The 13,645-nt window shown below is 39.4% G+C and overlaps 1 protein-coding gene across 1 annotated transcript; it reads left to right on the forward strand.

The window, feature by feature from the left end:
- Window positions 1-5,857: 5,857 nt before the first annotated feature.
- LOC135082102 (uncharacterized) lies at window positions 5,858-9,636 on the forward strand. Its single transcript, XM_063976856.1, has 4 exons — window positions 5,858-5,967; window positions 7,206-7,319; window positions 8,152-8,345; window positions 9,333-9,636. The coding sequence occupies exons 1-4, from the start codon at window positions 5,898-5,900 to the stop codon at window positions 9,447-9,449; spliced, it is 495 nt and encodes a 164-aa protein (XP_063832926.1). The 5' UTR covers window positions 5,858-5,897; the 3' UTR covers window positions 9,450-9,636.
- The last annotated feature ends 4,009 nt before the right edge of the window (window positions 9,637-13,645 follow it).

The raw sequence follows: 13,645 nt of genomic DNA on the forward strand, positions 1-13,645 counted from the left end.
AAAATTTTGGATTGTTTTGTAATAAATTATGTTTATATGCAACCCTAACCTCTGTGCAATTTTGCAGTTTGACGGAATTTACTGAAAATAAAATATTACCTAAAAGGGCTTATGTTCGTACAGCACTACTACATACGCAGTGACGTGCGATTGAATGTATTCTGTTGTTTATATTATCCACTGCGGTATCAGTACTCAACGTTCGAATAATCTTTAGTAATGTCGGATTCTTTAGAAATTTCCCTATATGTAAACAAATATGGCCAACTGACATTAAAACATTTTTAATCTGTGCCCTAGTGAGGCGACAAAACCTCTCGTTAATCGCGGATTGAAATTATTGTAGTACTTACGTACCTGTAGAAAGAATTTATAATGCTTTATAAAGCAATGCAATAAACAATTAGTAGTACATTCAATGAAGAAAAAATACATTGTTGATTAAGACCCTATTTAAATCTATTTAAATGCAATCAGTAATAAAAATAATTGAATAATTGAAATAAAATCGATTAAATTTACCGATTATTGTCTATGACTTACAGGTTACAACACTGATGTGTCAGAGACAACATGGAGATAACACATAATTTTAAACTTCAAGTCAATTTGACAAGTCTCACAAAGGACAATGGGCAAAATGGTACCCGGCTCCAATAGATATGAGTCTAGTATCGTTTGAAAGGTCTTACCAAGATGAACAACTTTTACTATGACCACCAGCCTCAGATCTGGTTGTGTACGAAGATATACATACTTTTTTGCAGAATGGTACCCGGCTCCAATAGTTATGTTTGTAGTGTCATTTGAAAGGTCTTACCAAGACGAACAACATTTACTATGGCCACCAGCCTCAGATCTGGTTGCGTTCGAAGATAAAGATACTTTTTGTGTAACCTAAGTATCATACAGTATGAAAAGGAACGCGCTCGGGGCAGGGCACCGACGAGATGGTCGGACGCGGTGAGGAAGACGGTGGGCGGGAGTTTGCATCGTGCGGTCCACACAGCTTATGACCGCAGTCGGTGGAGGAACACTATCTGTGGTCGCGATCCTCATCAGTGAGGGACCGAGGAAGAAGAAGAAGAAGTATCATACGTGTCCATCGTATGGTACTTGGGTTATGCGAGGCAGGAAGGGTTTACTGCTCCAGCATCCTTCCTTAACTCTATAATTATTGATGGGGATAATTGTGAAATAAATATTTTTATTTAAAGAAGTACTACCCCCTTATTAATAAAAAGTTACACCTAGGAAGAACCTTGATTAAAATGACATTTCCATACCACATGACAATTTAAGCCAGAGTTCAACTAGGGTGTAACTTGTATATTAATAAAGGGGTTAAAGTTTTATTACTTCTTATGGGTTTTATTATGGGTTGCTAAAGCGAATAAACCCACAAGACCCAATAAGTCCATCCACAAGATGGACCGACGACCTCATAAAGGTAGCGGGAAGGCGCTGGATGCAGGCCGCCACCAACCGGCCATTGTGGAAATCATTGGGGGAGGCCTATGTTCAACTGGACGTCCTATGGCTAAAATGATCATGATGATGATGATGAAAGCGAATAAAGGGCTAATAGCTTGGGTAGTTCATCGTAGGTATAATCCTTTCCTTTTCAATGCTTCTTTTAGTTATATTAATAGATTGTAGTCATAATACATACTCGTATACATGGATGATTGTGTTATACTTTCATTATAATACTTAGTGGAATTACTGCTTTCAAAACGTGAATTAGAACTGGCCCCATAGCAGACATTTTCCTACATCTAAAGGCCTTTTAAAATATATATTGGTTATGGCTATTGGAGCGGGTACCACTTTCCGTACATTTGTGCCCATCATCCTTTTCATCGTCCACATATTTTGCTAAAATAATTTGTTTAAAGATTGATTCCAAACTTGTATAATCGTGAGAATAAAGTTGGTTTCATGGGCTTGTGAAATAATGTGTATGATATTATGAACACGTAAGTGATTATGGTGTAATTGTGTGCAGAAGTGTTTGTTTACATTCAAGGAAATTTCTAAAGAATTTAGGTATAGGTGTACTACGCAAGCAATGTAAACTGTTTACACATAACGTCGCTGCTGTCATCATTGCTGTCACGAGCAATGTGTTCTGTTTTTGAGCATATTGTTGCGACACTAAACCCGCCCCTTTTCAACCGACTTCAAAAAAGGAGGAGGTTATATAACTCCGCCAATTATGAATCGATTTGAACAAATCTTTTTTCGGCGTATAGGTAATACCTCAAGGGTGGTCCCATTTAAATTTAATAATAGAAAAAACAACCCCCAAGGGTGGAAAATTGGGGATGAACTTTTTTATACGCAATATCTCCGCCGATTATAAATCAATTTGAACGATTATTTTTTTGTTGAATAGGTATTATCAAAAGGGTGGTTTCATGCGAATTTCAAGAAAATATTTCACCCCCAAGGGTGGAAAATTGGGGATGAACTTTTTTATACGCAATATTTTTAATTTTTAGTTTTTTTTTGTGTTCACGCATTTGAAGTCGGTTTTATTTTTTTAAAAAGTTAATTATTCACATCTCCCTTTAGTTTCTGTGATCTGTGGCGGGAACCAACTTAGAACTTACAAAAACTTAGGCGTCAGGAAGCTTGATTCATTTGTGATGTACGTTAAACTAAAAAAAAACGTCTATACAAGCTTTAAATAAATATAATGATTTTAGTTCTTGAAAGTTTCCGCTAGGGGCGCTGTACAATCCGTCATACATTTAAATGTCACTTTTTACGCAGTCGAAATCGAATGCGTTTGACGTAAACTCACACTACGCGCCCAATGACAGTTTAACCACGGTAATAATATCATACAGTATTATAACTTCATATAAACCGACGAAACGCGAGCTTTCCTTCGAATTTCAAAACTCGGGACGCGGTCGAGATCCAAAAGTTAGTGTCGCGAATGTGCCGAACGGACGTCGATGACCTAGTGTTGAAAATGACTAAGGTGATTGAATTTGACTACCGTCATTTACGGTCAAATTTGTCAAAAACTAGTTATTAACTGTCAAAAATGGTCATTTTCAGTCGTTTGCCTCCGATCACTTAAAAAAAATATATATATATATATATTGTATTAAACCAGCTTTTGCCCACGACTTCATCCGCCTGAAATTAAAGTAACAGGTCATTAAGTACTCATTATGATTAGTAGATTCAAAATTATTTTAGTATATTTTTTTTAATTAAATAATCTACTAACACAAAACAATACGCATTTTTATCCTATTCCATTCACAAAGTATTTTGTTTGTCTAAATAAAAAAAAATTACAATCACAAAACTAGATAGAAATTCTAAGTAGAAAGATGTAATTAGAATGGGTACTGGAAGTGAGCAGCCCTATCGCATGTCATACGGTGACGTACCGCGGGGCTGTTGACATTTATTTCAAAAATATGGTCGATTTGCAATACTGTATAGATAGTATTACCGTGGTTTAGCTTTCCCCCGGAACAAACTTGACCTTTATTGGTTGGATTTTTATTGGCATTCAAACTGTAGATCCTGTGTACACAGGAGTGGCATTGAGGAAACGAGAGGTAGGAATAGTCCTGTATTAAAGAGTGGGGTGGCTATACTTTGCTGGAACCACAGCATAGAAGAAATGTTATTGTTATGCAAGACAAGGCAGGTATTTGACCGCAATCGCACCTGGTGTTAAGTGAGGTGTAGTCTAGGATGGTAAATATCTGCCCTGTAAGTGCCTATTCACTCTCGCCTTGAAAAGGCCCGGATTTTGGTGTTCAGGAAATACAGCAGCAGGCAGCGTATTATGTATTATTTATTAAGTAATAAATATTATTGTTAGTACCTATTAATTATTTATTAATTACCACTGTCTATCGAATTTCAATCACGTCGTATTTTTATCAGTATGTCTTGCACACCTGCGCCTTGGTTATCATATCACTGATAACGATGAGTTTAATTAATATATATATAAATGCAGTAGGTTCTCTCTATACGCTTACTGGCTTCTTTAAAATGTAGCCTATGTTAATAATCTTCTTCTTTTCGTGTCGACAACAAACCTACACAGTGTCAGCCCAAAACTCCGCCACAAGAGTGGCGTTGTCAGCAGCGCTATCAAATCCTCCTGAGTGCAGTTGCTTGGGCACTCAGGGCACTCAGGGCACGACATCAGGTGCTTCATCGACTGGGGAACAAAACCGCACCTGCACTGCATGTTTAAGCCATCCAAGAATCCCCACCTGACCAGATTGTCCTTACTACGGCCAGCCTGCGTCCGAAGTCTATTTAAAGACTTCCAGGTAAGCCAGGGCAACTCATGTCCAGGTGGAGGACTCTCAGACATAGGGACAAAAGGTTAATAATAATAATTTAACAATAACATTTATTACGTGCTCTGTGCACAGAAAACTCATGCATGTATCGACTACGTCTGTATGTCACTCATTTGACAAAGGCCTCCTCCAACTGCCGCCATTTCTCCCTATCATTGCCATGTGCCACCTGCTATGGCTTTGACGTTGTCAATCCAGCACCGTCTAAACATTGGTAAAATGTAGCCTATTTACTACTAATTTATTGTTCACTAGTGGACGCCCGCGACTTTGTATGCGTTTTACCCCCTTAGGGGTGGAATTTCGTAAAATCCTTTCTTAGCGGATGCCTACGTCATAATATCTACCTGCATGCCAAACAACCCGATCCGTCCAGTGGTTTGGGCTGTGCGTTGATAGATCACTATGTTAGTCAGTCAGTCAGTAGTCGTACCTTTGACACCAAGGCGGAGCAAAGATGTGTTTTGAATAAATAAATAAATAAATATCCTTGGACATTTTACACTGCGCCTCTAGTCCCAAACTAAGCAAAGCTTGTTATGGGTACTAAACAACGGATATAAACATACTTAAATATCTTTTTTTTTAAACATACATATTATACAGGGTGTCCCAAAATGGGTGAATCAAACTGCTAGGGGAGGTAGCTCTACTAATGTACTATCCCTAAAAATATGAAAAAAAAATTGTGAACGGATTTTTTTTTAAATAAAGTGCTCTAAACTCGAAATCTATTCATTATTTTCAAAAGTTTGGTTACAGATAAACGAAGCTATCATGTACAGTTAATATACCTAAGTAAAAAAAGTACACATAAACTCCAAACGCAGCAATTATAGCCAGATACTTAGGGAAAGCCGATTTATTTTAACTTTTTCAAAAATATTTTTTTTTGTTTCCTTATGCGCTTTATTTTTTTTTTCATATTTTTTAGGGATAGTACATTAGTAGAGCTACCTCCCCTATCAGTTTTGATTCACCCATTCTGGGACACCCTGTATATAGAAAACACCCAGACCTGTCACAGAAATTAAAATTCATCATTTAAATTTCTGCCCGGCCGGGAATCGAACCCGGGAACTCATGGCAGTGTAGTCCGTTCTGAACTACTACACCAAACTGCCGACTGAATAACCAATCAGATCCCATTATTTCCACATCTGTCCGTTCCGCTTCAGTGGAATGAGGGCTATCGTTTTTATACTTAACAGTTGGCACCCCTGGCGATTGACAGGACCTTACTCTACAGTGGCGCCATCTTGATGAGTGCAAATGCGATAGTCCTCCTACCACTTTAGCGCTCACCAGTTGGTGCCACTGTCTTCGCTACTAGCAAGTGACAGGACCTTACTCTACAGTGGCGCTAACTGGTGAGCGCTAAAACGATAGCCCTCATTGGTTCGAGTTGGTCGTGACTCGTGAGTTGGCTATTGTATGATGTGCCTACCGTACCTTTCTTCATTATACCTTAACACCTGCACTAATCAAAGCCTAATAAAACTCACTACATCTTGATTTAGAATCACTTGCCAAAAAGACGTAGCCATGATCGGTTTAGTAGTTTTTCTCGCGTTTGCGTTGGCTGTCCAGGGGCAGACTACTAACATAGAAACTTGTGAGTAGAAACTTTTGAAACAAAATTCTTTTCCGTATGGAACTCTTTCTTTACATACGTAGGGCACTATTTAAGTTGTGAGCCTTGACAACATAATTACGTGTTGTTAGACGATATCTTAATACTTTTAATGAAAAGTTTGTCATTTTTACTATAACCTTATTCAAAACTTTTTTTCATTTGAGCACGTTTTATATTATTAATATAAATTTGAAAATTATATGACGAACCAAGGAACTACGCTTAAGATCCTGAAAATAAACAGCAATCGGCTACTGGGGTGTTTTAAGATGAACCAATTCCGACAAAAGTCCCATGCGCTCGGAACACTTTGAAACTTACGATCGCTTATTTTTCCGGAATACCTGATTATCTGACAGAAACGTCACAATAGAAATTTACAATGGTTAATTTTAAATAGTAAATCGCTACTTTTTGTCAAAAGTCTTCAGTATAATAAGGAAAACTGACCAACACAGTAAAATCGTCATTCTTGACGAAAAAGTGGGATTTTCCACGTCTTGTCATACAACTGACTATTGGAGCACTTAAAATATGAAATAAACTGGGTCAGTCATTACTAAAATCTTACTTGGAATCTAAACTATTATTTTGGTACCCATATATTAAAATTAAATGCGTGGACAGCGATTTAAGTGGACAGAAGTGACTGTCCATGCGCTCAAAAACCATGCTTTGGAGGTGCCTCAGGCAGAAAGGAAAAACTGCTATGAAAAGTGTATCAGACACATCCAAAAGTACCTACATAGATCATGAAAGAGAATACCAATAAACACAATTAATACCTTTTTAATAATAAAATACTTTGTATTCATAGTTAGGCTCAACACTTAAATAGTTCCCAACGTACATACAACTTTTCCATACTCCATACTACAACGCACACTTATCCGCTTTGTAACGTAAACGCCTCGTCTCGCGGTTGACAGCCCGAAAGGCGATGACAGCTCGCGAAAGACGATACGATGTTGATCCCTTTCCGAGTTGATAAGTGTGCTACGTTCTTTAATGGATTCAATTTATTTAAGTACTCAGTAGTTAGAAGTGAAGGCAGGACTCATTCGGTGGACTGACGATCTGGTGAAGGTCGCGGGCAACACCTGGACGCGAATGACTGGACCAACTGGACATTGTGGAGGCCTTTGTGGATCGCATTAGGGTGAAACGAACGAACTAATTGTCTAACTAAAACAATGAAATACATTTTTGACTTTCAGGCACACAGCATGGGGGAGAACTACCTGCTAACGCCTACATAGACGGATGTATCAATCCCCCATGCTTATTCCCACAATTGCAAGATGCGGTCATCAATCTAGTCTTCCAAGCACGTGAGTATATTTGTTTCAAAATGATGCTGTAGTGTAATCATCATTAGGTCAATTATGCCCGTATTCACAAACGATGCTTGCTTAAGTTGAGCAGCAAATCGAAGGCACAGCGTTGAATAGAGCTAAAGACCTTGAATAGAACCAATCGCAGGTTCATGTGTCACCCTGTACGTCCTCGCGCACTGTGAGACCTCATAGTAATGTTTGTGAAAAAAAAAAAAATCAAAAAATATTTATTCAGTTTAGACCACAAGTGGCACTTATGAATATGTGAATACGGACATTAATCTCCAATGCAGGACGACTCTCTGTTTTGCCAGAGACAAATGGTCTAAAAATATAGCCTTCCTCCATAAATGGGCTATCCAGCACAAAAATATTATTTTCAAATCGGACTACGTAGTACTTCTTGAGATTAGCGCGTTCAGCAAAACAATTTCTTTAGCTTATTTATATTAGGTTCAGATTAGTTATTTAATATTTAGTATGTTAAATATTATTATATCAGTTATTATTTTTATAGCTGCTACCAACCGGTCATTGCGGAAATTATTGGGGGAGGCCTATGTCAGTCTATGTTCAGCAGTGGGCGTCCTGTGGCTGAAATGATTATGATGATTATTATTTATAAGGGAGCATCAGGCCTTGCCAACCCGTCTGGCCATCGTGCCCTATATGGGCCATAAGAGTGTTTAAGTTTAATAAAAGCAATAAATTATCTATTATTTAGAATCTTTAGCCCCAAACTTGGGACATTTTTGAGGCATGTTTTAGAAAATTTCTCATTTTTTTTTCTTGTATTTTCCACTTGTTATTTACTTGTATCTTCCAGCTCGCCAGATGGCCACTATGCGTACCCTGGCGACAGCTTACGTGCCGTTCGGCTTGATAACGCTACCGGTGCCCTATCCCCTGGGCGACAACGCTTTGACCTGCAACTTCTTGACCAACTCCTTCTGCCCCGTGCTGGCAGGCGAGGTCCTGCAGTACACCTTGAAGATGTTCATTGAATCGTCATTCCCGGTGGTTAGTATTTAAAATTTTAGGCCTCCTATGTTCTTCTGATTAATTCGTTACGGGTCCAGTCTTCTTCTTATCGTGTCGACAACAAACCTACACAGTGTCAGCCCAAAACTCCGCGTTCAAGAGTGGCGTACGGGTCCAATGACAGTTAACTTTCCCCCGAGACACACTTGGCCTTCACTGGTTGGGTTTTTATTGGCGGTCAAGCTAGTAGATCCTGGCTACACAAGAGTTGCAGCAGTGGAACGAGAGGTGGGAATAGTCCCGTAGATTAGTCTAACGTTTTTTGGAGTTATAGCCCAAATTACAAGTAGTTCCGTCTATCCCCTTTGGGAATTTTGGAGAATCCTTTCTTATCGGATGCCTAGGTCTTTGACTATCAACGTGTCACTCAGCATTATCCTTTACATGCTTTGAGCTGTGCTATATTATCATTCATTCAATCAATAATTGCTGTATAGAAAATGATATTCAAACTCAAGTAAATATTCTACACCGAACGTCATCGCTAGCGACTCATGCATGATTCATTACTAAATAAATCCAGTTTCTAAGGTTGATATGACTTTATTGATTTGTCCAGAGATATTAGTCAGAATAAATAGAATTATACTGACTGACATAGCCCGCAGAATCACTAAAATGAAGTGGCAGTGGGCGGGGCACATAGCTCGGAGAGCTGATGGCCGCTGGGGCAGGAAAGTTCTTGAGTGGCGACTACAAGCCGGAAGACGTAGCGTGGGCAGGCCTCCCACTAGGTAGACCGACGATCTGGTGAAGGTCGCGGGAGGTGCCTGGATGCGAGCGGCGCAGGACCGGACTTTGTGGAAATCCTTGGGAGGCCTTTGTCCAGCAGTGGACGTCTTTCAGCTGAAACGAACGAACGAACGAAATAGAATTATATCGCGTTAGTAAAACAGAACAGCTCCATCTCTTGGTCAAATTATGACGTAATCCTGACGGTGATCTCAACTTATTTTTTTGTTTTAGAATACGGCAGCTACGATCGAATTCCGAGTGGTGGATGAATTCAACGTGCCAATTATTTGCATCCGGGTTCCCATCCTAATCGCGCCGCCTGTCAACGCAATTTCTGGATCGTCTTAAAGTTTTAAAATAGAAATAGCCGGTTGCCTCAAAACCTGCCCCATTTGGTTGGACTCGGCTGAGTGAAGCAATCATGAATTAACTCAAAAATGTATTTATTGCAAAAATCCTAATAAATAATGTAAAATGAAGCTAAACTATTTATTCACGGCCATCTTGGCACCGCCTAATATAATTGTACATTCACTTTTATTTGTTTCATTTAAAAAATAAAAATAAAAGATAACGTTAATGTTATATTATAATTTTACGTTATCTTTATCTGTACCTACCTAGAACGCGCCCAAAGTCTCGCATTTTTATTTATTTCTTCATACAAAAAACTTTTAATGTCTTTGCAATTAAATGTCTGTACCGTTAAATAATTATTATATTAATGTTTATCAACATGTTCATTCCTTCAAATGTAAAGCACGCAAGACTTCAAAATGTAAATCTAAATCACTTTTGTTAACTTCTTCATGAATAATATTTATTCAATTCAAATGACATTGATGCAAAACAGACTAGACGGTTCAAAAACCATTTAAAGGTCATAGCAGACTTATCAACTCGGAAAGGGATCAACACCGTATCGCCTTTCGCGAGCTGTCATCACCTTCCGCACGCTGTCAACCGCGAGGCGACTCGTTTACGTTACGGTGCGGATAAGTGTGCGTTGCAGTATGGAGTTTCATACAAAGAATACTGACCGCCTCGAGTTGATACGGTTACGATCCCTTTCCGGGTTGATAAGTGTGCTACGTCCATATACGTATGGTAGATATTTGTCGGTCGGTATTATTAAGGGCCGGAAGATCTATTTTCATAAATAAAACACTGGACAATAAATTACTTACTAACTTGCACATTAGATTGCCTCATTTTAAATACAAATTAATCACTTAGCATAAAAGCGTCCATTATGGAGCGGGCCATGCTTGGAGTTTCCCTGCGTGATCGAATCAGAAATGAGGAGATCCGCAGGAGAACCAAAGTGACCGACATAGGTCGCAGAATTGCTAAAACCAAGTGGCAGTGGGCGGGACACATAGCTCGTAGAGACGATGGCCGTTGGGGCAGAAAAGTTCTCGAGTGGCGACCACGGGCTGGAAGACGTAACGTGGGCAGGGCTCCTACTAGGTGGACCGACGATCTCGGAAAGGTCGCGGGAAGAGCCTGAATGCGGGCAGCGCAGGACCGTGCATTGTGGAAATCCTTGGAGGAGGCCTTTGTCCAACAGTGGACGTCATTTGGCTGAAACGAACGATAAAAGCGTCCCGCTATTCTGAAGTTTCTAGTGACATTGACATTATTACAACCCGATCGGGCTAACTGCGCACCTCGCTGAATGCGACTCTCCCTCGCACTCACCCGCACGCCTCCCCGCGTCGATATGACGTCACGGGTGCCAGGTGCGCAGTTTACTTGACCATGTTGTGCAAATGACACCAGCTCATTGGCTATATCGATACGATATTTTAACGTTTAAATTTTTGACAATAACAGTATTAAGCTTAGATTAAGAGTAGGCGCACACCGTTGATTTTTAGTTGGCCGATAGTTGTGCCCGATTTTAATTTTTATGAAGAATCGGCCAAATCGAATCGGCGTAGTGTGCGCACTTCCATACATGCTTATACTGATCATCTGCCCGACTAAACTATCGGCCGACGAAAAATTTACGGTGTGCGCCTACTCTAAAACAAAAAGGGAAGATACGCATATAGGCGTCTCAAAAGCGTTTTCTTTACTCTTAAGAGGTCCTGGGATATTATTTTTAAAAGAAAGTAAGTAAGTAAGAAAGAAACATTTATTGCAATGGACATCACAAAATCTTTTTGAAAAACTAAAAAAATGGCAAAAGGGGTAAATAAAAAAAACTAAAAAAGACATAGGTATGACATAAAACATACAATGGAAGAGAAAGTAAACTGAGCAGAGCCATGCCCATCGCAATGGGACCTCACTCAGCATATGCCCACGGTGAGGAAGGCCACGACGCTGATTTTCAGTGTGCCCCAATTTTTGACGCGATTCCGACACGTTTAGGTACTTGGCCGGTTTTGTTGTTATGAATTTCAAAAAGATGTGTCCATGTTTCCTGGCCCATACAAGAATAAGTTGCCATCTCTGAGAAAAGATATTTCATTTTTAGCGTTCCTTTTATCATCGTCGTCCAAGCCCCGTGTCCAATGAGGCGGTAAATTCCGAACATCTTTCTCAGCATATAAAAACCGAATATTGGCGTGTTTCTATCTGGAAGGAGGGAATCTTCCCTTCAAGGAATGGATGGTTCAGTGGTTTATGTCATTGGTTTACCCCGCATCTAGATTCAAATCTTGGGAAAGGATTGATGATGTTACTTTGTGTGTTGTGTTAATGTTACTTTTTATTATTGACTAGCGGCCGCCCGCGAATTCTTACGCGTGGATCCCGTCTTACCCCCTTAGGGTGGAGTTTCGTATAATCCGTTCTTAATGAGCACCTACGATCTAAATGGAACCCCCATGCAAAATTTGAGGCTCCTAGCACTTGTAGTTTCTGAGATTTCGTGATGAGTGAGTCAGTCAATCAGTGACCTTTCGTTTTTATAGATTGATTTGTTTTTGGAAAGTCTGTTTCATTTAAGTATTTATTTACTAGCTATTTTAGCTTCATTATCTTGGAATCCAGTTGGAGTAGAAAATTCATTTATTCTCTAGTGGCAATCACGGGCCAGAAGACGTAGAGCGAGGCTTCCCACTAGGTAGACCGATGATCTTATGAAATTGTCGTATTAACCATTAAGCTTCGGCCAAACCAACGCGTACAGCTCGCGTCGGCGATAGCGATGGCGATCACTACGCGTGAATAGATCGCCGCGACCAAGGACAGAAGACGCGTTGATGTGAACTCATAGCTACAAATTTCCAAATAAATTATTTTTTCTTTCTTTCTTCTTTCTTTTAAATTCATACACGCCATCGCCTTGGCTTTGCCTTGCATTGTTGGTTTGGCCGAACCTTTATTGTATCCATCTCTTGGAATAGATGAACTCGTCTTAAAATAATTACTCTCTCGTACAAAACGCCTTAATATTTCAATGTTATCAACGCGCCCAAACGCATCCACCTGCTTATTTTGTTCCCTCACAAAATAAACGTCGAGTGTTATGAAGAGCTATAAATTTGGGAACACGACGATAGCGTTACTGGGTTACGCACTGTGCAAAATAAACGCGACTTTTTCTAAGCAAGCCCCGGATATATTTATGCTTCTCACATAAAATCGGTTAGTTCCTTAATGCACCAATTCCGCTATGCACTATTAGTAATTTGTGTATAACAAAATTACTAAAAAAAAATTAAAAAAACTATCCCGGTTTTAGAATAAAGTATTTCACATAACAAAACCCACGAGATAAGAATTGGGCTAAACGCCCCGTCTAAACCCAGTGCGTAAATTTAAAACGTAAACGCAGGTTCTTTAATTAAATGCTTTTAATTAAAAGGGAACATTGTGACCTTATATTTTTATTTTCACGATATTTTAATCCTTCGTTACTACCATTTTAACCAGACGCGCCGTGTGATGTCATCTTTCTTTACTAACTTACTCGTAATCCATATCTTTAAAAAAGGTCACTGATTGACTGACTCTCCCACTCATCACGAAATCTCAGAAACTACAAGTGCCAGGAGTCTCAAATTTTGCATGGGGTTTCCTTTTAGAACGTAGGTGCTCACTGAGAACGGATTTTACGAAACTCCACCCCTAAGTGGGTAAAACGGGATCCACGCGTACGAAGTCGCGGGCGGCCGCTAGTTACTAATATTATAAAGCTGAAGAGTTTGTTTACTTGAATGCGCTCGATCTCAGGAACTACTGGCCCGATTTGAAAAAATATTTTTGTGTTGGATAGCCCATTTGTCGAGAAAGGCCTTCTACAGTCAATAGGGGTGGAGCAGTAAAGAAAAATGTTGCAAAAAAAATTGTGATATTTTTTTAATCAAAATAACTCTCGAAAACTTTAATTAGAGTGATTTTGTCAAACGTACAAATTCCAAAGGTTGACCCAATTCAAGTCTCACTACAAATAATAGGTACACAGAACAATTCGGGATAATGAATTCCTGGGCCCACTAACATCTGACCAAAGGGTTGGAATTATTACGAATGCACTGGTTCTCAAGTTTTTCTACCCAACCCGTGTAGTCTATCTAGATCTCTAAGTA

Source organism: Ostrinia nubilalis, chromosome 21 (genome assembly GCF_963855985.1).
Source record: "Ostrinia nubilalis chromosome 21, ilOstNubi1.1, whole genome shotgun sequence".
NCBI lineage: Eukaryota > Metazoa > Arthropoda > Insecta > Lepidoptera > Crambidae > Ostrinia > Ostrinia nubilalis.

Bases quoted from the DNA above. Each gene is read 5' to 3' on its own strand.
- LOC135082102 (XM_063976856.1), top strand. From the start codon at position 5,898: ATGATCGGTTTAGTAGTTTTTCTCGCGTTTGCGTTGGCTGTCCAGGGG. The intron at 5,968-7,205 runs GTGAGTAGAAAC...TTTGACTTTCAG, and splicing joins GACTACTAACATAGAAACTT to GCACACAGCATGGGGGAGAA. The intron at 8,346-9,332 runs GTTAGTATTTAA...TTTTTGTTTTAG, and splicing joins TTGAATCGTCATTCCCGGTG to AATACGGCAGCTACGATCGA.